Raw genomic sequence first — 27,306 nt, 5'->3', positions numbered from 1 at the left:
AAGGAGGGGAAGAAGGATGCAGTTCCAGTCCGACTCCGTGCGCCGCGGAGTCCGCCTCCGGCGCTGGTGATGCTGGGGATCACCGCCCAGCGCCAGCAGCGGCATCAGCAGCAGGAGCAGGAGCAGGAGCAGGAGGAGCAGAAGGAGCAGAGCAGGAGCAGGAGCAGAGGGAGCAGGGGGAGGCGGGGGAGGTCGGGACAACAGGGCGTCTGGGGCCGATGATGACGACGGTAAGGTCGGGACCATGGCTAACGGAACCGGTACTATCATGTTAAAATGCGTTGTGGTCGGAGACGGTGCAGTGGGGAAAACGTGTCTTCTGATGAGCTATGCCAATGACGCCTTTCCAGAGGAGTATGTGCCCACAGTCTTTGATCATTATGCAGGTAAGAATACACTTCTTCTTATTTGTCAGTGTCTAGTATTAACATTGTGACACGCTCAACTGCGGCTGTTGTATGTTTCGTAATGATTTCCCCTGTATCCATCCCAATGAGAGGCAACTGTACAGCAAATCCTACTGAGACAGTAGAATAAACAGCCTGTTTCCTCTGCCTCGCTCCCTCCAACTGCATTGGCTCTCATCTGTTGCTATAATCAAAACCACTTGTTTGCCTTCTTCATAGCAGAGAGGGGTTGGGGGACCTAGAGTCTCCCTCCCTCCCTCCCTCCCTCCTTCCTTTTTTAGCCCCCACCCCCCCTCTTCTTCTTCCTTCTCTCAACTGCTCTTTGTCATTTTTCTTTTTTGCAGTGAGTGTCAACGTCGGTGGAAAGCAGTACTTGTTGGGACTGTATGACACAGCTGGTCAGGTACAGTTTATTTTCTACTCTGGCAAGGTGCCAAGCATGTCAAGGACACACACACACACACACACACACACACACACACACACACACACACACACACACACACACACACACACACACACACACACACACACACAGGGTCTTGCTCTCTGTCTCTCACTCGATCTCTATCTCGGTCTCCCAACGTCCTCCTGGGACCAATAACTATCCAACACGCCCACAGGCTTCATATTCAGGCAAGACACTAAGCTGCAACAGGTGATGGTTTTCGCACATGGGTTTACTGCCAGAGTCTGGTGTGCCATGGACAGTGATGGTAGTGAAGGGGGGTTTCAATAGTTCTATTATGTGGAGAACAGAGCTCCTATGTCCAATAGTGATGTCACAGGTTTGTTAATAGGGTTGCCTAATGCCTGGGCTTTTTCTTTACAATGTGCCATTCAGAGGGCGAGAGTTAAAACTGTACTGGAAATGCACTGCCTTATACACGCGTACACACACAATAGTGTTTCCACTCAGCAGAAGAGCCGATATGTACAAACATGACACACACACACGCCCACACACGGTGGCCAGCATATGGACACACATGACAGACACGGCCTCACTGAGGCTGACAATACCAAGATCTGGGACAGGATTGTGTCTTGACAACTCAGAGGACAAACACTCTCATGTGGTCTTAGTTATAAGTCTCTTGGGCAAGAGTTGAAGTCAAATAATCGGTAAGTCAGTTGTCATGGCTTTGGTAATTGATTATTAATGTAATTTTTGCTTCAACAATCAAACAAATGACAAATGTCAACATTTGATTTTCTGGCATATTTGACTGCATTGATTGTGAGAGAAGCAAAATCAACAGATTTAATTGATGCTGAAAAACAGACTTATGTCCATTTGAGACAGTAGCCTACTTGAGCCCTGAATGCCCATCTTGTTAAGGATGATAAGGATGCTCTAGTTGTATTTAGTGTTATTCAGTACAAATGGACCCCCATATGATTTGTTTAGGACACACCAGATACACTAGATACTATTTTGCTGATTCACAATTGTGAGCAGTATCATGGGAAATGCAAACACAACTTTGTTTGCAAGACAACGCTTCGTAGCACCACAAAGTTTGGACTGCAACACTCTTGTGTGGCCTTAACCTGCCCATTCTGCAGGCTGAAAGCCAACGTCAAATTGTCAGACCTTTAATAGTTAACACTTTCCACAGGACTGCATTTAACTGTGTGAAATCAGAATGAGTCACATTCTGTAACGTGAGCTGCTCTGAAACACCGAGCACCGAGGGGTCAGCTGGAGAATATTCAGGCATTTCTCTCATCTGTTCATTCACGAATGCTAAATGCACAAGTCCATGAATAGCAAATCACAGCCGCCCTCCCTCCCTCCCTCCTCCCTCCCACCCAGACAGCTACCTGTGGCTGTTGCTATATTTTTTCCCTCAAGAAAGCAGATGGCAGGAGCGTTACTACTCCGTAGTAAAAAGAGGAACACAACCTTATTGTCTATTCTTGCGTGCTTGATGGTGTGTGTTAGAGGAGGGGTTGTTTTTAGCTGATTCAGAGTGTCTCTGAAATGGAGAAGTTCTCCCAGATGTCTGCTGTGGGTGCTGCCTCCCGCCCAGGGTAGAGTTACTACTCTTGAAAATGCAAAGCCCCCACCCCACCCCACCCCACCCCCCTCACTCGGCTGACCTCTTTATGTGGAGCACAAGGCCAGCTGGTAATGTTTATAGCTTCAACATCTGATCAAAAAAGCGGCGCCCCAAAGAGAGAGGGGGAGAGGAAAAGTGAGAGGAAGACAGAAAGAGGAAGAGAGAGAGACAGATGGGGGAAGGCGAAGAACGGCGAGGAAGAGGAGGGGTGTGGAATTGCTCAGAAACTGGGTGAACTCTCTTGGTTTCATTTTCTTTTCCCTTTCTTTGTCATACTTTAATTTAAACCTTTCTCTAGTCGACATCATCCTCCCCCTCCGTCTGGCCTGTCCTACACATGTTCCATTCATGGCTTCATGCTCCCTGTAATATTTATATTCCTCACATGACTGGAGCTCCCATAATGCTTTGCTGTTCCAGCAGCATTACAGTTCCACGCTGCCGTCGTGCCCTCATCAGACGGGGGCTCCTGGCTGTCACGTCACTGTTACATGTCAGGCAACATAATCACGACTCGGCAGTGACCTGAATGCCACTGAGCTCTGTCTGCTGTTGATACCACTTCCCCTCCTGCTATTATTGTCTGTGCGCTCCCACGTCGCTCCCCCCAGGCGTGCGCCTATTGAATTATTCCATATGGAAGGTCTGTAAAGTCTGTTTTGCTGAATGTGATGAGGGAACAGAGGGGAAAGTCTTTACTTATTCATTCATTCTTCTGCTGCTGCTCACGCTGCACTCAAGAAAATCTAGCATCGCTGCCCGAGGAGGAGCAGGATGAAACAGGAAGTGGATGCTAAGTGCTGTGGTACCCATGGAAACGCTTTAGGGAGAGGAACTCCTGAGTTGGTACCATGTGTGGGATCCGTGTCCCGTCGCCCTATTAACCTCCACTTTGTCGTTGGAGTGTTCCTCATTTATTCGGCCCCCTCAAATACTCCCACTCTCAACTGCACATCCTGTTATCACTTTTACCTCTTCACAAGTTCTTCTTACCCCCGCCCCCCCTCGCTCAGCGTCTACTACAGTCTGATCACCTCTTTGTGTGACTCAGCAACCTGAAGTGGCCCAGTGACCCTCAGACGTCCCAGTGGAGGATGACAGGGTGGCAGGTGGAGGCTGGGGGGTGAGGGCTGGGGGGTTGGAGGGCTGGGTGTCTGTCACCACTCAGCTGCTCAGACACAGAGGAACAGGAATCCTATAGACATGCCTCAGCTCACACTCTTAACGCTTTAGAGTAGCCTCGCCCTCGTACCCACGGTTTCCTGGTCTGGAGGGAACCATTTCAGTACTGAAAGTTAAGGATTATGATTAGTCAGTGTGGGTTTCAAGGAGATGATTTGTCTTTTTAACAAAAGAATAAGGGTTACCGTAGTGAAAAGGCCTAAAGCAAAGTTGCCAAATGAATCCAGATTCCAGACTCTCAGCTGGACCAGAGGCGCCAAGGCATTATAAACTGTCTCTCTGCACAATCTCAGTTCCACGTCTTGTGACAATAATAGAGCGATCAAGGGCTGACGTCAGAACCCGAAAGTTTAGCATTGCGCTGGTTCCCGGAAAAGAAAGTGAATGGGGTTTTTACATTGCATTTTGGATGATGTCAGAAAATAAGCTTTGTGGCTAACACAAGTTTATGATACAAGTTTTGTTCAGCAAGATAATCTTAAAGCAGAAGTAAGCGATATTTTTGTGTTAATATAAGTCTTAAATAGTTATATCTTCCCACAGCAATCACTTACATAGAGTGTTTGGACCGAAACACGTGTCTCTCAGTCTCTCTGCTCTGCTCTGAGCCGAGGAGAAAACTTTTCTTTTTTTGACGTGTTTTATGTTGTAGAACAAAACCTGAAACTTGCTTAAGCTTTTGTTTACAGACCTGATTTGATTTTACCAAAATCCCATCCAAAAATGGCTTTTAGACAAGGGAACAGGAAGTGATGAAAGCTCTAACGGAGTTCTGGGTTTACTGGCAGACTCTATACTATTATTATTCATAATATGCTTACTATGTGGGGGAAACGGCTAACCTCAGTAATCCTCCCACCAACAGCTCCACAGATCACTCTTCAACACTTTATGTCCCTCTTGTTTACTCTGGACAGAAACAAGATTTTTAAACTTTATACAGTTGTTTCATACTTTTATAAGAAGTGTGCAGTAGTAGCTACATTTGTTAGGAACTATTTTCAGCAGCTGATAAATGCATATTTTGGTGCACAAGTCAGTGTTTACAGCAGCTGCACAGGGTTGAATTGAGTCAAAATAAAACTACTGTGTGTATGTGTTAATGCAGGGTAACACCTCACCCAGTGTAACAGTGCTTCTCACTTGTGTTTTTACAGTTTAAACTACAAAACTGCACCTGTTAGTAGGATAGATGGTTAGAGTTGGTCATCATACAACAGCTGAGATAAGCCCTAATGACATCATCAGAGAGTAACACATCATACAGCTGTGTTCCCAGGCTGAGTAGTGTGCATACTGGTGGGTAACGAACCTCTAACTGCTGTATCATCACCACCGAGAGCAGCGTATTTAAATATTGGAACATTCAGTGTTTAAGTGTTAAGCCGGTGTTAAAAGGAAGTATTTAAAATTAGAAGGTGCTGCAGCTTTTAATGAAGGTGTCCATTTTCAGTATGTTGGACCATGCGTCGTCTGTATACAACTACCATTAGAGGCAACATTAAAGGTCCAGTGTGTAAAATGGTGGTAAAACCGCGATATCTAGTGTTCAGATGGTAGATAGCGGCGCGCACTCACTCGCACTCACCCGCACTCACCCCTCCCGTCAGCAAAGTGACGGTGGCCTCCGAGGACAAAAAACTTGTTTACCACGACTGGGAGTATTTCAGGAGCGTGGAGCGATGAGGTGAAGATCTAAACCATTTAACCATATGTCTGCTGTTTCCTCCTCCTTTCCTCTTTCTTTTATTTATGCGCCGAAACCTGCTCTCTTTTCCGTTCAGGCTGCCATACAAACATGGCAGCGCAAGATGGCAATACTCTCTAAAGCAAAACCCTTGCTATATGTATATATAAAAGAAGAATTATAAGGCTACGAAAACCAAACCAATTTTATTTTATAGCGATTATACACTTATACTAATATATTCATGGTTAGTGTATTCAGATTTTGCCAATAAACCTTGTTAATTATTACACACTGGACCTTTAAACTGTCAGATTTCCCCATCAATAACAACCTGTTTCATTTACTCCAAAGGTTAAATCCAGTTCTGCAATATATGCAGATATCAGATCAGAGACTGAACTTTTCAAACAGAGGCGTCTACTTCTGGGTCCCGTTTTCCCGTCGGCCATCTTAGAGCAGGCGTCCCTGACATAGCCGGGTGATGGTGGAGATAGAAGAGGAGGAAGACTGTAGAAAGAGCGAGCAGTAGAAGGAGGGGGTTATGGAAGAGGGAATGACTCACTCATATCATTGCACTCATATGTCACTGAGTCAACAGAGCGCAGGCACACGGAGCTCACGCAGCGGCCAAATGAAGACACTGCTGGATATGTATGGACATGTATGGAGAGTAGGGTTAGTGTTGAGATTTCATCACACCAAGTCGCTCTCACTCCCTTTTTGTCCACGTCCCACTGGTCATAATATTTACCAGACGCTCCTCCTGGCTGCCTCGGAAAAAAAGACTGTTACGCAACGTGTCTGGGATGTACACATAACCTGTTGAACTGTGCTAATAAAATCATGCGACATACCTCTGGTGGAAACATTCATCAAAGCGCTCTAACAGCAGCATGAGTGTAAACATCTCTGGGGTCCTAATCAAATTTAACACTGAACACTGGGGCGATGATACAGCCTCACTGTGCGCACGCTGCGAGGCGAGTGGGCACACTGTCTTTGGTAATGTGTCAGCGGTGCACCGAGGAACGTGTGAGAGGCCAAGACGGGTCTCAGAGAAGCTGCAGGCCTGTTTACAGTAAACTGCTGAGTGGCTTACACTGTATTCCTTTATGTCTGTGGCTCGCAGAGGGACCAGACTGTCCACTTGTGCAGGGAAAAGGGAAAGGTCATGGACACACACACAGACACATAAGTAGACACTTGATCCTGTTTGACAGATATTTTATATGCACACTGCAAAAAACTCAAAATCTTTCCAAGAATATTTGTCTTATTTCTTGTCAAAACTAATCTCTTTCCACTTAAAATAAGACTCATCACCTAAAAATTAACTTGTTTTTAGATCATTTTCACTTGTTTCAAACACATTTTCACTTGAAATAAGTAGAAAAATCAGCCAGTGATAGCAAGTTTTTTGTGCTTGTAATAAGGAAGAAAAACTTGCTCCACTATCAGATTTTTCTACTTATTTCAAGTGAAAATCTGCTTGAAAGAAGTAAAAAGTGTCTAAAAACAAGCTAGTTTTTTTCAGTATAATTAGATTTGTTTTGACTAGAAATGACATTGTAACTAGAAATAAGACAAATATTCTTGGTAAGATATTTGAGTTTTTGCAGTGCAGTGGCAAAAAAAAGTATGTGAACAAATTGGAATTTCCTAGTTTTCTGCATTAATAGCTTTGCAGGCCTGAAGTTTGCCACTGACTCCACAACACTAATGGGAACATGTTTTGTGGACTGAAACTAAGATTTCATTTTTAGTATTTTTTGTACATATAAATGGCGCTGCATATTAGTATATAACCATCATGTCAAAGGTGAAGTATGGTGAAGGAGCATCATGGTTTGGGGCTTTGCTGCCTCAGGGCCTGGACAGTTTGACCTCATCCAAACTCCACCTTTGGGAGCGGCCCAGTCAGAGCCAGACCTGAATCCAATAGGGATGCTGTGGAATGAGCCGTTCACACCAGACATCCTATAATAACATGGCTGAGCTGAAGCAGTTCTGTCAGGACCAATGTGATCTGCAGCCATGGAAACGTTTGGTTGAGGTTCAACCATTACCTGCATTGTGAATGTTTAATGGATATGTTCAATAAAGACATGGAATATTATAATTGTTTGTGTGGTATTAGGTTAAGCACATTGTGTTTGTTTATACTTGTGACTTAGATGTAGATCACATTAAATGACCAGATAATGCAGAAAACTACGAAATTCCAAAGGGTTCACATACTTTTTCTTGCCACTGAGGACAGGGGGACGCACATAAATGCAGATACAAAAGAACAGTGATATCTGAAAAGGGTGGGCAAATGTTACACTTTACATTTGCTCATTCACTGGGTACACGTCACACACACACAGTGAAAATATGTATGTAATAAAATCCCCTATCCCAGTCTACAGGGCTATAACAGTGTATAGGGCTTTTTGTCTCTACTATGTCAGCGTGTAAGAAATTGAGGTTCATACACCCCATTCTGATTTACAACCTTGACAGTGTGGCTGGTATTGCTTTCACCTTGCGAGTCTGCGTGTGCAAGTCATCATGGAAAAATGTGGCGGTGGAAACACTTGTCTGCTCTGGCTGGTGTTTACACAGTGTGTCTGTCTGGGGACGGCTTTTGTCACAACGAGCGAGATACAGTACTAAAACTTTACAGGTGTGTAGTTGAGATCAGAATGATGGCAGAGTCTGGTGAAGGTTGTGGTCTGGGTTGTCAGTATGATTGGTGTTGTGGCCGGTGTGATCCCATAGTAAGATGCCCTCTAGTTCATTACTGTGAAGCAACCACAGTGTGACCAATTGAACAGTTGCCTGTGAGGCTGAATCAAACACATCTTGATGCACTTTATCCTGCTGTTGCAAAATGACGTCTACAGCCTTTGCTGCTCATGATGGCTTGCTTTCCTCATTGAAGATTCATAAACCTGATAATATATTTCATAAAAATGTAAAAGTTTCATTTGATGTAAGTGGGGGTGCTCTTCAAGTCAGATGGGATGTGGAGCTTCAACTGCTGCTAGCAATGTATCATTTTTATATTTCAATATTGGAATATATTTTCACCATGAAATACATCATGGAAAATCTAATTAATGTACTTCAAATGAGTAACTTTTAAAGTATAATATAACCAGACAGGAGTGTTAACTCAGTGACTGAAATACTCGATGAGTCATTGTTCTTCATCATCTTGATGCTAAATATAAAAATGTAAAATGCCAGTACTGCTGTATCAGTCCTGCTCATCGATCTGCAACATTTACCCACAATGACCTACTTACTCCCTCAGACGTCATAAAAAGGTTTTGGCCCAAGCACTTACTTTTAGTCCAAGATCAATGTAGCAGAGGCAGACACATCTTGAGCTAGGGCTCCAAAAACCACAGATCCTACAATTCCTATAATGCAACTGAGAAGTTCTTTTAATCCCTGACTCCTAAGCAGGGGCGTTTCTAGACACTCTGGAGGCCCCAGGAAAGAGGTAACTTGGGGGGCCCCCACCCCCAACCGGGGCCACAAAAATAAACTGTTAATGAATCCAAAAATCCCAAACCATTGATGATTCAATTCTGCATACTATGGCAACCCAGTCTCATATAAAACGTACCTTGGCTACATTGGTCCAAAGTGCAAAAACATAGAGGGTTTACAATAACGGCTCTATTGTATGACTGTTACTATTTTTTTTCCAATTGTTTTGCGTCCAAGTCACGTGACTCTCAAGTTTCCGGCCGTGAGAACAAAAAACATAGCAAATATTTCTATCATTTTTAGTAGAAAAATCTATATTTTGAGGTAGTTTCTGCATAAAAATGCCCTTTAATTGCATTTCTAGCAAGAAATATATATTTTACTTTCATAATTTTTGCTCAGTGAATGTACATAATCACTCGCTTGCTTGTTGCTATGTCGCTAGGGTGGTTTCATTTTTATATATGATAGTGGGTTGACTAGGCACAACATTCGATGTACACAGCCAGTAGCAACATCAAGTTGTCACTGATATGGACCAATGCCAGCCCGTCCCTGGGGGCCCCCTTCAAGCATAGGGCCCTAGGTAATTGCCTGGGCTGCCTGCCCTGTTGCAACGCCTCTGCTCCTAAGTAACCATTTCTCTCATTATGACAAGAAAACCCACCTCCTCATGTTCATGTCTTCATGTTGTTGCTTTGTCGTTTGCAAAATGCTCATCATTTGACTCTGCTTCTTTGTAGCACTAGATGATTTGCTTTCATAACTGATGTATCCCATCAGGAAGTTCACATAGTGTCAGGTAAGTTGTCATTTCCAGAAGTGTCGTGTAGAATCTCACTGCCCCTGTCAGCCCCCTGACCTTCTGCACTCTTAAGAAGTTAAAAGCACCACTAAGAGTCATCTCCTTACACCAGCCGCCCTGTGAACACTCTCAAACACTGTACACGTTTGGAAGAGCATGAACACTTCATAAATTTTTGAATTACATCCACTTGCCCCGTTCCAGTGAGCTGCAGTTGAGTCATCGACACTATACGAGCGCTGGCATGAAGATTTGTGCTCTGCTGTAGTCATCAATCCCAATCTCATGTAAAGTCACTACATCTTCAATTAATTACACAAGCAACAAAAAAAAGTGACACCCTTGCTTGGCAGATTTACCGGTGTTTGGAGAATTTCCTGACATTTGCATAACAATTTCCTATAATCCATTTGTATGAAACAGCTCAGTCTCTGGGGTTGTAGTGGTGTGATGGTATTGGACTATGTGTGTGTGTGTTTGGCAGAGAACGGGACACAGACAGACTGTCATGCCAGCGCTCGGCCGTCCCACTCCAGCTCTCTGGCACAGTGGGATGTTGTATCCAATTTGCTTTCATTTGGGGGGGGATGTGGACAGTATATTTCCAAGACACGAGAGTGAGATTGATTCACTTGGTCCAAAGCTGGTCTGGTTGAGTCATATCTGATTATTGGACATCCATTGATGGGCTGTGTCTTCAAGCTATAGCAGCAGAAAACCATCAGAAGAAAAAGAAGAAGAAGAAGTGAGCTGGGCCATGAATATTCATGTGTGTGCAAGTCGGAGACTCTGTCAAAAGGGTTTATCTTTGCTGAGGACAAGGCAGCACTTGATCTGGCGCACAAAGGACAGTCTTGCGTCTGTGAATTGGCCATTTACACCACACAAATATCAGAGATGGCAGCGTGTCAGGTTTTCTCCGTCTTGTGGCATTGCCCTGTGCTCCGCTCGCAGATGTAAAATAATCCCTAACTGTCTTTGTCAGGATGGGAGAGTAAAAGAGAGAGGAAGTCTCATGTGAAGGTCATCTTCTTCACTTTCATTTCTCTTCAATTCCAAGTGCACTTTTTTTATACTTGACATTATTGTCCTGTAGAACCCGACCAGAGCTAGCTGAGCACAGTGTAGTCAGTACTGTAGCATTCTGCCTGCATTCGGAGCTCTCTTTTACACACATTAATAATTCAGGAATTTCTTAGATGTTAAGAAATTGAAATGAATAGTCTCCCTATTATTTTCTTTGTCCCCCTTCGACTCTGAGCCCTGTTAACCGTCGGTGTCCTGTTCTCTTCCAGGAGGACTATGACCGCTTGAGGCCGTTGTCCTACCCGATGACCGATGTCTTCCTAATCTGCTTCTCTGTGGTCAACCCTGCCAGTTTCCAGAATGTGCGAGAAGAGTGGGTGCCCGAGCTGCAGGAGTATGCACCCAGTGTCCCCTACCTGCTCATTGGCACACAGGTCAGTCCCGGAATCTGTTCCACATCCAGACTGTAATAGGAAAAAAAACCCCACTTCATCATGTTTTGTTATAGGCAAGGCAAGGAATCTGTATTTATATAGTGCATTTCATACGAAGGGGCAACTCAATGTGCTTAACATGAAGACAAAACATTGAACAGTAAGAACCGGAATTGAAAAAAAAAACAGAAGTCAGCCTGTTTCCCCCAGCACATTTTATTTAGCACAATAATCTTCACAAATGCACAATACTTGAATGATTTTAAAGCCAAAATACATCCAGCAGAAGTAAAAAGTTAATGGACTGTGCTTACCTTTTCTACAAAAGCTACGCCTTTTACACAGTAATAGTTTGCAAAAGTGCAAGTAGAAACATGGATTTGCTGTAATTGTAAACTGGGTATCTGTGATTTTTGTACTGTTGTACAAAACAAAACTTTTTAAATTGTCATGTTGAGCATTTTCCACTGTTTTCTTACATTGAACAGATACAATAATGAATTGATGATGTGATTACTCCTTGCAAATATTCCACATATGGATTGATGATAGAAATAACCAGTGGTTGACTCTCCCAACATCACAGATACACTTCACTGTAGCTGCACATCAAACAGCACCAGCTGCTCATACAACCTGAAGTAAAACATGACATTGGGAGGAAAAGAGAGGGCAGCCTGGAAACCAGACTTATGATTCCTGGGGCACACAGTCATACATGGAGCAGCTCCAAGAATCATCAAATCTCAGCCAGGTCATCTAAAGTGAGGCTAGAACGATCCAGTCTAAAAGCATCAAGGACCGCTGCTGAGGCAAATTTAATCAAAAGTATGCTAAACTAACATTCAGTCACCATATGATCACCGTTGTGGCTCATCAAATGTACAGAGAGGTTTTAGTTTTTTGTTGCCACATTTTGTTCCAGCAGCTTTTACAGCTCAGCAGCTGTGTTAAGATTCTCTGACTCCTCTCACTGCCTCAGGGTCTTTATGCAGGTCGCTGCCCAGCATCATCCTCTGTTTAATATCTTCCAGTCTAATGTCTCGGCCTTGCATATTGTAATGGACCACTTTGCTTTTAGAAAATGTTTTCCAGCGTCTAACCTCATGGAGCCTTTGACCATCACCTCTTTATTTCTGTAACAGTACAGAGCTGCTCTCATGCAATGATGCTGTTTTCATTTTCTAAATCAAACCTTGAACACTTCTGATGGAACAAAGTAGAGATTTGAAGGTCAATAATACAAAAATGTTCTTACATGCCAATTGTCTCACCGCACCACACCACCCTGAAGAATACTAACGCTTCTTGTGGCTCTGCTTTGGTCTCCACCAGCTGTGTTCACCAGCTAGTTGTGAACTTTTTCTTTTAGAAACTCTGTTGTCAGTATTGAAAATAGCTGGAAGCCCAGTTGATGAGAGCTGTGAGACTGAATTACATCAGTAAAAGCGTGGGTTGTAAACCTAAAGCAATGAGCTGATAGCTGCTACGATGCTCCAGAGAGCTGATGGAAACTGTAGAGGTGGGTGATAGTCTCCTGGGTACACGATTACACATGACCCTTTTTAAAATGACACATACTGTAAGTGGGGTTGCTCTGTGGTCAAGTGGTCAGAGCACGTCCCATATGGACATTGTCGGCCCCAAAGCAGTTGATCGCCAGTTAGACTCCCGACTGTGATGATCTGTACTGCAGGTCAACCCTGCTTCCCTGTCCATCTCCATTGCCCTATCCACTAAAGATGAAAATGCACCGTAATACATACTGTATATTTTTACATTGTTTAATCAAAAGTATTTAGAAGACCATTGTAGCTTTAAAGGGATATTTCAACATTTTGGCAAATCCGCCTATTGCCATAATCCCTATAGTCATAGGAGTAAATTCATTGTCTTTAATTGTCGGTGCAAACTGTTTTTAGATCGGCGGGGCAGAGACGTGAGCTCTGCACTGTGCGCTGTATTTTTGCCCTCCCCTCATCAAACTCATCAAATACACAATCCAACAACTCCAAAACACTCTGGTGGACAAGTTGTGACCTGCACATTCACCACACTATGAGATAATAATGGAACATTACGAGACAGAGTTGTTTTTGAGGCAAATGCATAACCGGCACTACATTCCAGACATGTCTGCTGGGCGGAGTGATTTCAAAATCACAAGTATTTCCAAGTATTTGCTTCATGTGTTGTAATGTTACATAATTAGGGCCACGGGCAATCGCACCGGGCACTGGTCCCAACAGCTATGAAATAGCTGCAGGGACCAGTGCCCGGGCGAAGCCCGGGCACTACTGTTATTGTGTGGATTTTTTCCTAGTTATTAGTGTGAATGCTGGAAGCATTCACACTATTGTTATTCAAATCTTTATACTTATTATTATTAGTGTGAATGCTGGAAGCATTCACACTATTGTTATTCAAATCTTTATACTTATTATTATTATTAGTGTGAATGCTGGAAGCATTCACACTATTGTTATTCAAATCTTTATACTTATTATTATTATTATTATTATTATTATTATTCTTACTTCTTTCACCCTTTTTCTGCGTTTAACTCCTTCTTCATACTTTGTGCTATTTCAACAATTCATATATCAAAACGTGCAGCTTTTTCAGGACATTTATGCTATTATTTTTCTCTTTCATACTATTTATACTTTTTAAAATATTTAACTTTTTGTGCAATTTTTCTCTCATAGGAAATACATTGAAACAGTCTTCAAACTCTTCAAATCTTCTGCTTCATTCAGCCTCTAATAGCTTCAGCATACTTTCAGCTACAGACTTCATTCAACTTTTAAACTGTTCACAAACCTTTCAACTATTCAGCTATATCTCAGCTTATTGATATCTTCAACAGTTTCAGATATATGTATAGTTTTAAAATCATTAAAATTTCTGACAAAATTCAGATTTAACATGAAAGTCAATGGGACGGAATGTTCGGACGTTGGCAGTTGGTAGAGTGACAGAGGGTCTAAAAATCCTCTCACATTTTTCTCTCTATCCTGTCAGCACGGCCACAGATTAAACTCTACACACATAATTTCGGCCACATTTGTAGACAAGCTCATCCTTGATCTCTTCATGTGCTCAAAAAACCAGAGAGACGAACACAATTTAAACTAGGAGCCTCTGAGTGTGGCCATTTCCCTCTCTCCTCTCATTGACTCCCATTCAAAAGTAGGAGCTGATTTTCTAAACGTCCCAAAGTTTCCAACCTGCGACACAATCAACAATTTTTACTCTAGAAACACCAAAGTGACATGGACGCGTTCAGCAAGGTCTTATGGTTCGGAAAATGTAAACCTTTTGCTCGTACTAAGTACAGATTTGTCGTACATTAGATCTGTTTGAGGGTGTCACAGAGCAGTTAAAGCCTATGGTTAAAGCTGCCACCATGCCTTAAAGCCACCAGTTACATGTTACATACGCACACACACACACACACAAATGAACACACATTAACTACCACACACACTCACACACACTCTCACACACACACACACACACAAATGAACACACATTAACTACCACACACACTCACACACACACACACACACACACACACACACACACAAATGAACACACATTAACTACCACACACACTCACACACACACACACACACACACAAATGGACACACTCACCATGCATACACATCCAACACACACAAATGGACACACACTAACTACTACACACACACACACACAAATGGACACACACACACACAAATCCAACACACACACACAAATGGACACACACTAACTACCACACACACACACACACACACACACACACAACAAACATACAACCACTTACCGAACACATACACAATTTACACAATTACACACACACAGACACACACGCACACACAACAAACACACACACAAATGGACACACACTAACCATGCACAAACACACACACACACGTCCAACACACACACATTTCATACAGTTGTCAGGTCAGAACTTTTTGTATATCTTTCTCACTCTCTCTCACACACACACACACACACACACACACACACACACACACACACACACACACACACACACACACACACACACACACACACACACACACACACACACACTTTTCCTACAGTTGTCTGACTGTTTTGTATGTACCTCTCTATCTTCCTGTTGTAGTTAATGGACTCGTTGCTGTTAATTTTGTTCTTTAGCTATTTAAACTGAAAATACACATTTCCCCATTTTGGTCATGTTGAACACATTGTTTTACACGTATCCTAAACTACTGAGGCTCTTCTCAACCATTTCACACCATTAAACCCGCTGTTTACATGTTCTACTCCTCAGCTAATGCTCCATCTATATTCTTCAACAATGTTCTTCTGCTGTCAGTTTACAATGTATTTCAGTAGGCATTAACTTTTTTCCTAATTCAGGAATTTTTCAAACTCTTCTTTGACAATTCAAGTAATTTCCAGCCATTTCATACAAAGTCTCACATCTTCTACTTTTAAATATATTCTCAGCCATTGCTTCGGCTATGTTAGTGCTGGTTCATCAGTTGTCCTTCCTGTCAGGTTAGCTGCAGATTTCAACTATTTAACCATTACATTTAAACATGCAGAATTTCAATGTTTTCTTCTCCCTTTAGCATTTCTACTGCTTTTTACCTTTAAAAAGGCATTCATCTCACACTACAAGTTATATGTTTCAGCTTTTTCCCTCCTAGGGATGAATAAAGTATTCCTCTACTCTCTACTCTACTCTACTCTACTCTACTCTAGCATTAGTCTTTTCAACATTGCTTTAGCAGTTTCGTCAACTAATTTAGCATTGATTCAACAATTTCTTCAGCTCATTCAGCATTGCTTCAGCAACAGTGTTCAGCTGCTTTCAGCATTCACACGCATTTTCTGCAGGAAATGCTATCTTTTTCTAGTTATTCTTACTTCTTCCACCCTTTTTCAGCAGTTTTCTGCTCCTTCATACTTTGTGCTATTTCAACAATTCATATATCAAAACGTGCAGCTTTTTCAGGACAATATTGCTATTATTTTTCTCTTTCATACTATTTATACTTTTTAAAATATTTAACTTTTTGTGCAATTTTTCTCTCATAGGAAATACATTGAAACAGTCTTCAAACTCTTCAAATCTTCTGCTTCATTCAGCCTCTAATAGCTTCAGCATACTTTCAGCTACAGACTTCATTCAACTTTTAAACTGTTCACAAACCTTTCAACTATTCAGCTATATCTCAGCTTATTGATATCTTCAACAGTTTCAGATATATGTATAGTTTTAAAATCATTAAAATTTCTGACAAAATTCAGATTTAACATGAAAGTCAATGGGACGGAATGTTCGGACGTTGGCAGTTGGCAGAGTGACAGAGGGTCTAAAAATCCTCTCACATTTTTCTCTCTATCCTGTCAGTACGGCCACAGATTACACTCTACACACATAATTTCGGGCATGCTTGTAGACAAGCTCATCCTTGATCTCTTCATGTGCTCAAAAAACCAGAGAGACGAACACAATTTGAACTGGGAGCCTCCGAGTGCGGCCACTTCCCTCCCTTCCTCTCATTGACTCCCATTCAAAAGTAGGCGCTGATTTTCTAAACGTCCCAAAGTTTCCAACCTGCGACACAATCAACAATTTTTACTCTAGAAACACCAAAGTGACACGGACGCGTTCAGCAAGGTCTTATGGTTCGGAAAATGTAAACCTTTTGCTCGTACTAAGTACAGATTTGTCGTACATTAGATCTGTTTGAGGGTGTCACAGAGCAGTTAAAGCCTATGGTTAAAGCTGCCACCATGCCTTAAAGCCACCAGCCAACAGTTACATGGTAACCTCAACATGGCAACGTCACCATGGCAACGCACACACATTCTCTCTGTCTGACTGTCTGTCGGTCATACACACACACACACACACACAAATGGACACACACTAACTACCACACACACACACACATCCAACACACACACACACACACACAAATGGACACACACACACACACACACACAAATGGACACACACTAACTACCACACACACACACACATCCAACACACACACACACACACACACACAAATGGACACACACACACACACACACACACACACACACAAATGGACACACACTCACCATACACACACATCCAACACACACACAAATGGACACACACTCACCATGCATACACATCCAACACACACACACAAATGGACACACACTAACTACTACTACACACACACACACACAAACACAAACACACACACACACACACACCATACACACACACGCACACACACAAATGGACACACACACACAAATGGACACACACTCACCATACACACACATCCAACACACACACACACACACACACACACAAATGGACACACACTAACTACCACACACACACAAACACACACACACACACACACACACACACACACACACACACACACACACACCAAACATACAACCACTTACCAAACACATACACAATTTACACAATTACACACAAACAGACAAACATGCACACACAACAAACACACACACAAATGGACACACACTAACCATACACAAACAGACACACACGTCCAACACACACACATTTCATACAGTTGTCAGGTCAGAACTTTATGTATATCTTCCTCACACACACACACACACACACACACACACACACACACACACACACACACACACACACACAGACACACACACACACACACACCACACACACACACACACACACACACACACACACTTTTCCTACAGTTGTCTGACTGTTTTGTGTACCTCTCTATCTTCCTGTTGTAGTTAATGGACTCGTTGCTGTTAATTTTGTTCTTCAGCTATTTAAACTGAAAATACACATTTCCCCATTTTGGTCATGTTGAACACATTGTTTTACACGTATCCTAAACTACTGAGGCTCTTCTCAACCATTTCACACCATTAAACCCGCTGTTTACATGTTCTACTTCTCAGCTAATGCTAATGATCTATATTCTTCAACAATGTTCTTCTGCTGTCAGTTTACAATGTATTTCAGTAGGCATTAACTTTTTTCCAAATTCAGGAATTTTTCAAACTCTTCTTTGACAATTCAAGTAATTTCCAGCCATTTCATACAAAGTCTCACATCTTCTACTTTTAAATATATTCTCAGCCATTGCTTCGGCTATGTTAGTGCTGGTTCATCAGTTGTCCTTCCTGTTAGGTTAGCTGCAGATTTCAACTATTTAACCATTACATTTAAACATGCAGAATTTCAATGTTTTCTTCTCCCTTTAGCATTTCTACTGCTTTTTACCTTTAAAAAGGCATTCATCTCACACTACAAGTTATATGTTTCAGCTTTTTCCCTCCTAGGGATGAATAAAGTATTCCTCTACTCTCTACTCTACTCTACTCTAGCATTAGTCTTTTCAACATTGCTTTAGCAGTTTCGTCAACTAATTTAGCATTGATTCAACAATTTCTTCAGCTCATTCAGCATTGCTTCAGCAACAGCGTTCAGCTGCTTTCAGCATTCACACGCATTTTCTGCAGGAAATGCTATCTTTTTCTAGTTATTATTATTCTTACTTCTTCTTCCCTTTTTCTGCGTTTAACTCCTTCTTCATACTTTGTGCTATTTAAACAATTCATATATCAAAACGTGCAGCTTTTTCAGGACAATATTGCTATTATTTTTCTCTTTCATACTATTTATACCTTTTAAAATATTTAACTTTTTCTGCAATTTTTCTCTCATAGGAAATGAATTGAAACAGTCTTCAAACTCTTCAAATCTTCTGCTTCATTCAGCCTCTAATAGCTTCAGCATACTTTCAGCTACAGACTTCATTCAACTTTTAAACTGTTCACAAACCTTTCAACTATTCAGCTATATCTCAGCTTATTGATATCTTCAACAGTTTCAGATATATGTATAGTTTTAAAATCATTAAAATTTCTGACAAAATTCAGATTTAACATGAAAGTCAATGGGACGGAATGTTCGGACGTTGGCAGTTGGTAGAGTGACAGAGGGTCTAAAAATCCTCTCACATTTTTCTCTCTATCCTGTCAGCACGGCCACAGATTACACTCTACACACATAATTTCGGGCATGCTTGTAGACAAGCTCATCCTCGATCTCTTCATGTGCTCAAAAAACCAGAGAGACGAACACAATTTAAACTGGGAGCCTCCGAGTGCAGCCACTTCCCTCTCTCCTCTCATTGACTCCCATTCAAAAGTTGGCGCTGATTTTCTAAACGTCCCAAAGTTTCCAACCTGCGAACCAATCAACAATTTTTACTCTAGAAACACCAAAGTGACATGGACGCGTTCAGCAAGGTCTTATGGTTCGGAAAATGTAAACCTTTTGCTCGTACTAAGTACAGATTTGTCGTACATTAGATCTGTTTGAGGGTGTCACAGAGCAGTTAAAGCCTATGGTTAAAGCTGCCACCATACCTTAAAGCCACCAGCCAACAGTTACATGGTAACCTCAACATGGCAACCTCACCATGGTAACCTCACCATGGCAACGTCACCATGGCAACGCACACACATTCTCTCTATTTGACTGTCTGTCGGTCACACACACAAATGGACACACACTGACCATACACACATATCCAACACACACACACACACACACACACACACACACGGACACACACTGACCATACACACATATCCAACACACATATAATTTTTATTAGAGTAATTTGAGTGTACTTAAAATGTTAATTTTTCTTTCACCACAATCTTCAACAATTCAAATAATTTCCAACCACCTAGATATTGTTTAATCTATATTAGTAATAGTCCAACAATGTATTCATGCTGTCATGTTTAAATATATTTGAGTAGACTTCAGCTTTTCAATTTCTTTATGCTAATCTTCAACAATTTAAATAATTTCCAATCATTTCATACAAAATAAACCTCCTTCTTACAGGTTCCATTTGTTAATCTATTTTCACTTATTGCTTTAGCCATGTTAGCACTTGTTTATCTGTTTTCTGTAGCAGTGCTTTTTGCAGCTGACTGCAGACTCCTCAACTGTTAGACTTAATAATGCAGGATTTTCCAACACATTCCTCTGCCTTTTCAACATTTCTACTGCTTTTAGACTAAACACACATTTATTACACTTAAACCTAAACAATTCAGGATTTTTTCCATCACGTCATGTCAATCAGCTTCCTGCTTACATGTTCCTTCTTTTTAATCTATTCTCACTTGTTGCTTCAGCTATGTTACTGCTGGTTCATCAGTTTTCCTTTCTGTGGCTAGCTGCAGATTTCAACTCTTCAACTGTTTAACATCTTCAACATGCAGGATTTTAACATTTTCTTCTCCTTTTTTTTTTTTTTTTTTACATTTCTACTGCTTTTTGTCCTTAAAAAGGCATTAATCTTCAAGTTATATGTTTCAGTTTCAACGTTAGACTTTTTCAACAGTTCTTCAGCTAATTCAACTTTGTTTCAATGATTTCTTCAGCTTATTCAGCATTGCTTCAGCAATAGCGTTCAGCTGCTTACAGCATTCACACGCATTTTCTGCAGGAAATGCTTTCTTTTTCTAGTTAGTGTGACTGCTGAAGCAGTCACACTATTGTTCTTCTGTTTGGCCATTTTCTTCCGCCTTTTTACGGTCTTCTTCTAGTCCTTCATACTTTGTGCTATTTCAACAATTCATATATCAAAACGTGCAGCTTTTTTTGAACTTTATCGGCATTACTTTTCTCTTTTTAACTATTTATACTTTTTCAAATATTTAACTTTTTCACAAAAAATCTCACATTCATCAAAGTCTCAACCTCTCTTCTTCACAACTCCACTGTAGTGTAGGGGGTAGGGTAACTGGTTGCCAACCCTAAGGTCACTGGTTCGAATCCAAGGGAAGAATTCTTGTTATGTTATGTTGAATTCTGCTCTCCTCCCCCGCCTTCAATTGGTTACAGGTGTTTGTTATCTCCTTGATTACTCGTACCAGTTTGCAGCACATCATCACATTACAATGAATGACAACAGACTTGAAAGCAGTGTGCTCTCTGTAGCCGAGTGGCAGAGTAAAGGTTTAGTGATCATATGGTCATGGGTTCGATTCCTGCCTCAGTCTTTTCACTTCATTGCTTGACTTTTGATTCCAATTATTCAGCTGTCATTGGACAGTCTTTGATTCCTCATAGTATAAAGCTCATTGTAACTCAGGTTCTCTGTGGCCATATGGTTAGTGCTCAGCCTGAAATTCATAGAAATTTTCATTCTAAGTCATTCAAGCTTGACTCTCAAGCTTTCTTGATGTTGACAGTGTGCAGATCATTAACAGACAACAGTCTCTGCATCTGTGTGTGCACTGTGGCCTAGAGGCAGAGTGGAAGTCTAATGACCATGAGGATGTGGGTTCGATTCCGACCTTGGTCAAACATTTGTATGGTGATCACTGCTTGCACTATTTGCTAATTCTGCAACAGCGTTCAGTTGCTGTCAGCAGTCACACCATTTCCATTCTTGGAAATGCTTTTTCTAGTTCTATTTTCTCCTTCATCTTCCGGCCAGACTTCGGTCCGCTACTAGTCCTGCAACTCGAAGAGTTGCAGGACAAATTATATATCAAAACGTGTGTCCTGATCGGGATCAGTGTGCTATTACTTTTCTCAACAGTGTACGAATTTTTCGCGACGTAAGTCGCGAAAAACTACGCAAAATTTTGCATGTAAGTCAATGGGACGGACGGGAAAAAAAGAGCGAAAAAGACCAATCATTGGAGTTTAACAAACGTCTACTGCTCAGGCATACTTTCACCTAGAGACTCCATTTAAACTTTAAACAGTAGACACAAGTCTTGTGTATTGTCGTATTACTCCACGTTTTGATAGGTCATATAGTTTTTGATCAATCCCTGATCAATGACCATGATCATTTTTGGAGAAATTATGAGTTTATAATGGGTGTGTATTGCATGGAATGTTCGTGTCAGAGTGCGTGACATCATCGGTTAGAGTGGGAGAGAGTGAAGAAACATTCTGTATTTTTTCTGGATAAATTGCCACCACGGCCACAATTTACACTCTACAGACATAATTTTTTCAGAATTTGTAAGACAAACTTGTTATCTCTCATGTCATGTGCTCAAAATATCAGAGAGACTTACAGAACTTACAGAATCAGCCTCTGAGTGCGGCCACGTCTGTCCCTGCTCCTCATTGAGTCCAATACAAATATTTTCTGAGAGGAGCAGAACGGCCTGATGTTTTAAAACTGCCAGCGTCGCCAAAATATTTACTGTAGAAACACCAAATCGTACCGAAATTTTCAGTAAGTCCTTAGAGCAACATTGATCTGTGTTTTGTTCTGATAGGAGTTACCGTTTTGTCATGCTAAGCCTAATTGTGAGGCCGGTTTAGAGGCAGAAAATGGCTGTTTTTCTCCACGTTTCTGTCTGTCTCAGCCTGCGGGGGCCCCTATCGCCGTGGTAACCTCTTTGATCCTCAGGCCAGAGCTCGTTAACTTCATAAACAATCCACCTGGCGCTCGTTTAAATGTTTATAAACACAGACACAGCTAAATCAGACTGACACAGGATGCAGCTACTAACTAACTATGTGACAAGTCAGTCACACACACACACACACAGACCCTAGAGCCAGCTTCATGTGATTACAGTCACACACACACACACACACACACACACACACACACACACACACACACACACACACAGACACACTGACACACACACACACACACACACAGTTAACCTAATGTGGTTACAGCTCCTCCATATCAGTGCTTATAGAAAGATGATCATGTGTCTGTCTGATCAGCTCTGTCTTGACCTTAAGATCGTGGGTTTGATTCCCATGTTGACAGAGATGGCACAACCCGCAGTAGCTCCCGTGGCCCATTCAAAATTTCCCGAGAGGAAATTTTCTAGTTATACGTTATTATTTCATAGCGTGGTGAATGTGCAGGTCATAACTTGTCCACCACAGTGTTTTGGAAACGTTGAAATACCGTGAGCCTCCGTTGCGTTAGCTGAGCAGCTTCCGTCTCTGCCCCGCCGATCTAAAAACAGCTTGCACCGACAATTAAAAGTAATGAACCTACTCCTAAAACTATAGGGATTATGGCAAAAGGCGAATTTGCCAAAATGTTGAAATATCCCTTTAAACAAACCAGATTTAGTCTTGTAGCACTGAATTCAAAGCAGGTCAGTTATTTTATTCAGTCAGACCTATAAACCTCAGGCTGATCTTGCTCAAGTTGCTTTAAAATGTCTGTGGCTTGTTGCAGAAATCCTCACTGCCTTGGAGATATCATAAAGTCTCATTTTAACCCTAACCCTAAACCTAACCCTAAAACCAACAATTATCTTGTGCAAATATGCTGAAGCAGGACTTATGTCTTGTGATCTTCATAAAATGTTTAGAGATGATATTAATCCAGAGTATTAGTTTATTCCTTCAGTTCTAAAACTGTTCGCCAGTACCATATGTCAGCATCAAAATGTGAGCTGACTGCTGGGTGATTTTTGCTCTGTGTTCCCTGGCAACCAAATTCAGTGCAAGCCCAGGCCCAGTGGTGATGAGGAGGATGTAGCGAGTGCCTGATTTATCTTGTGTCAGCTGATGTTTACTGCTCTGTTATAATTCACTCACTGCTCTTCGGGTGGACCGTGTAATGTGCACATGAGCCACGGTAACGCAAATCGAGCCAATTAAAAAGAAAAAAAGACTTAATGATGATTGCTTCCTGCAAGACTGTGTAGGTGGATGCATTGATCATAATTGGTTGGGAATGAGGTGTTTGTGCTGAGCATTGCAATGAATAAAAGAAGTGTATGGAACTTTGTGGCTGCCTGCGAAATCACTTTGCATAAGAGCAGGAAGTGTGGGCTAACATGACTTTGTTTCAAAATGAGACCAAACTGTACGTTATTCACTCCAGCTCCTTGGCTCAGCTCGTGTTGATGATGATGCATGGACTCAGAAAAGTGTTGAAATAACTGATTTTGCTGTTGGCAAATCAGACAAACCAAAAAACAAGTAATATAGCTGAGCACAAGAGTCTCTTTCTCTTTCAGATTGACCTTCGCGATGACCCCAAGACCATTGCCAAACTGAATGACATGAAGGAGAAGCCCATAGCCACCGAGCAAGGACAGAAGCTGGCAAAAGAGGTTTGTGTGTTTTTCTGACGGAGGGAATGAAGTAGCAGGAACGCTGGACAGAGGAGAAGCCTCTATTTCACGTTTAGTGTTGCAGAATCGAGTTTCAATATTATGTCAGGTCTGTTTAGTTTCCTGTGTGTTGATCTGACCCAGCAATGTCTCTCCAGGAATGAAATTGCTTCTGTGAAATGCTTGGAATCAAACACTGGACAATCTCTGCTTGGAAACGAATCCAGTGATACTTTGTGTGTCAACAGGATGTCCAGTGGAGTTTAAGACAGGAGGATGCAGATATCAAATCAATCACTACTGTCAGGCAGAAACTGAGAAATGGTCAACCCATCAAAACAAGTCTAGATTCATTCATAAGCAGGTGTTTTGTTTTGGCAAGATAGAATAAGATGTAGGATTCAAATCTTATAAAGGCCCATGTAAGATAATATCAGGCTACTTCTATCACTAGATGAAAAAAAAAAAGTCATCTGAGGAATAAAAGTAGTTGAATATTTTATTTTAGCGATTATACTTATTCTCTTTCTTATGGAGAAGATCAATACCACTCTGATATCTATGCACTAAATGTGCACTGGAGCCAGATTACAGCTAGCTTGGCTTAGCATATGGTCTGATGGAAACAGGAGGTAACGGCACATTTGGCTTTGTGCAAAGGACACGAGAAAGTTAAAAATGATGACCAGGCTGTTTCTTGTTGAGGAGGTGGCGGTCTCAGGAAAGACACAGTCCCCACGTTTCCAGTCTCTGTGCTGAGCTAGTCAGATACTGAAAAGAAGAACAAAGCAAATAGTTTCATTTTCCAAATTATTTCGAATATTTTGAGTGCCTGCATTTTGCATTTTGCATTTGCTGCTGTGGCAAAACACAGGAGTCAATAACATAAGAAGATAAAGGGAAACTAAATGTGATTAAAGCAGAAGTAAGTGATATATTTGTGTTAATATAAGTCTTAAATAGTTATATCTTCCGACAGCAATCACTTACATAGAGTGTTTGGACCGAAACAGGGGTCTGTCAGTCACTCTGCTCTGCTCTGAGCCGAGGAGAAAACATTTATCGTATCCTACAGTTTTTATCCAATGAGGAGAGAGAACGGCATGCAGGGCTGTGTGTGCAGCCAAGGGACGCCGTGAATGTGGCGACGTAGGGACGAGGACTGTTATGGTGCGTTCAAGGAAACTCGTATTTTTCCGACCGTGAAGTGGTACCAGTTCGATCTGGTACGAGTTCACCGGTCGGAAGTTACGAGTGGCCGTTATAGTGACTTTCACCGGTAAAACAGGTCGGAAAAACACGAGTGGGTTGCCTGGAACGCTACAAAGTCGTAAGTTGTGACTAGAAGCTGTAATTTACGATTTCAAAAGCCTGCCTGGAACGCAGCATTAGCGAAAACGACCGGACCACTTACTTCTGCTTTAATATCTTATGTTTCAATTTTGTGCATGTCACACAAAATAAGCAACAATATGTGACACTTCCTGTTATTACTTTTGAGCGCTTGAGAAATATCTTTAGAAAATTGTGAAGTATTAAAAACAATGTATTGAGATGCATGTTTGAAAACGATTGTAAGCAAACACAGGGTATACTGTTACAACATGCATGACCTTAACAGTATTTGCACAGTGGAGAAGGTCTTGTAAAGTAGTAGCTCTTCAACTCACCATTAACAGCTAACGTTACCAGATAATATCACGCCTACCCAAAGCAAATGATACATTATTACACTGCTAGCCACATAGCCGTAGCATTAGGTTACAGAAATACACTCAGCCTTACAAGCGAGTCATGCAGCTGCCAAGCTTCTGCCTCTGATGAATTTCCAGTGTCATATACTTTGAACCGAGTCTGTTATGGTTATGTACATTGGCAGGTAGTGAAACACTTACCTGTCGCATCTTGTCCCATAAATCTGTACACAGTATCTGTAGTACATCTATTGTGTTCTTCTTTTTTTTTTTTTTTTTACAGATAAAACCAACAAGTTAGAGTGTCATTTGTAATTTAAAAAAAAGATTAAAATAAACTTAAACATTTGGTATCGATGACAATTACTGTAATGACTTGAATATTTCAAACACTTCCCCTGGTGGATTAATAATTGGTCATATTTATTTTATAATTAGTCATGTATATTTTAACTATATTTGATTTTACACATAGTGTTGTGAAATTAATTAATGCATAATAATTGTGATAATCGTAATACTGTTCAATTCTCTGACAATAATCGTACCAAAAAAATCTATTATCGTGACATCCCTAGCTATAATATTTACCAAAAATATGTAATAATCATAGTATAGGTCCTTTTACTTGTTTGACAAATTATTGAACTATTCATCTGACTTTAATTACTTGAAAAAAAAGGTTGTTCAAGACTGCATTGATTGGATTTTTTTCTTACTGATAATCTGGTGTTTTCTCTCTCATCAGATCGGTGCATGTTGCTATGTGGAGTGTTCAGCATTGACCCAAAAGGGCCTAAAGACAGTGTTCGACGAGGCCATCATCGCCATCCTGGCACCCAAGAGAAAGAAGGGGGCTTTGAAGAGAAGACTGGGACCTCGCTGCATCAACTGCTGTCTGATCACGTGATGCATGAACCCGAGAGATTGTTCAGCAACCAACCATCAACCAAACCTAGACTGAAGGCAAAAGACAGACAAAAGGAAAATGTGCAGACAGCAGAGTGAGACAAAAGAGAAGGACAATACAAGAGCTAGATTTAAGCTGCAGTGCTCGTAAAAGGCCATAACTCTCTCCTGCTGCCTGTCACTGGGGTTGAGGATGCAGTTTACTACCAAAGGAGCACAACACCCAAGTCAGTCTCTTCTTCTTAAAGACTTTTTGCCTCAAATTTACCTTCTTTTATACCATTTGTAATCATTTTCCTGTACAAAATTGTTGTATGCTGTCATACAAAAAAAAAAAAAAACTAAACACAAAATGACATTTCAGATTGAAGAGAAATGCTACAGTAAAGGAGTTCATATGATTTTTATGGTTTTAAAAGTTAGATTA

At 41.3% G+C, this 27,306-nt stretch overlaps 1 protein-coding gene across 1 annotated transcript; it reads left to right on the top strand.

Moving 5' to 3' along the window:
• Window positions 1–128: 128 nt before the first annotated feature.
• LOC146973840 (rho-related GTP-binding protein RhoQ) lies at window positions 129–27,306 on the top strand. Its single transcript, XM_085800831.1, has 5 exons — window positions 129–386; window positions 752–810; window positions 10,929–11,093; window positions 24,181–24,276; window positions 26,719–27,306. The coding sequence occupies exons 1-5, from the start codon at window positions 245–247 to the stop codon at window positions 26,878–26,880; spliced, it is 624 nt and encodes a 207-aa protein (XP_085656957.1). The 5' UTR covers window positions 129–244; the 3' UTR covers window positions 26,881–27,306.

Source organism: Trachurus japonicus, chromosome 15 (assembly GCF_045865225.1).
Source record: "Trachurus japonicus isolate A0001 chromosome 15, Traja_1.0".
In the NCBI taxonomy this organism is placed as follows: domain Eukaryota; kingdom Metazoa; phylum Chordata; class Actinopteri; order Carangiformes; family Carangidae; genus Trachurus; species Trachurus japonicus.
This window is presented reverse-complemented; position numbering and strand designations above follow the sequence as displayed.

Bases quoted from the DNA above. Each gene is read 5' to 3' on its own strand.
- LOC146973840 (XM_085800831.1), top strand. From the start codon at position 245: ATGGCTAACGGAACCGGTACTATCATGTTAAAATGCGTTGTGGTCGGA. The intron at 387-751 runs GTAAGAATACAC...TCTTTTTTGCAG, and splicing joins AGTCTTTGATCATTATGCAG to TGAGTGTCAACGTCGGTGGA. The intron at 11,094-24,180 runs GTCAGTCCCGGA...TTTCTCTTTCAG, and splicing joins ACCTGCTCATTGGCACACAG to ATTGACCTTCGCGATGACCC.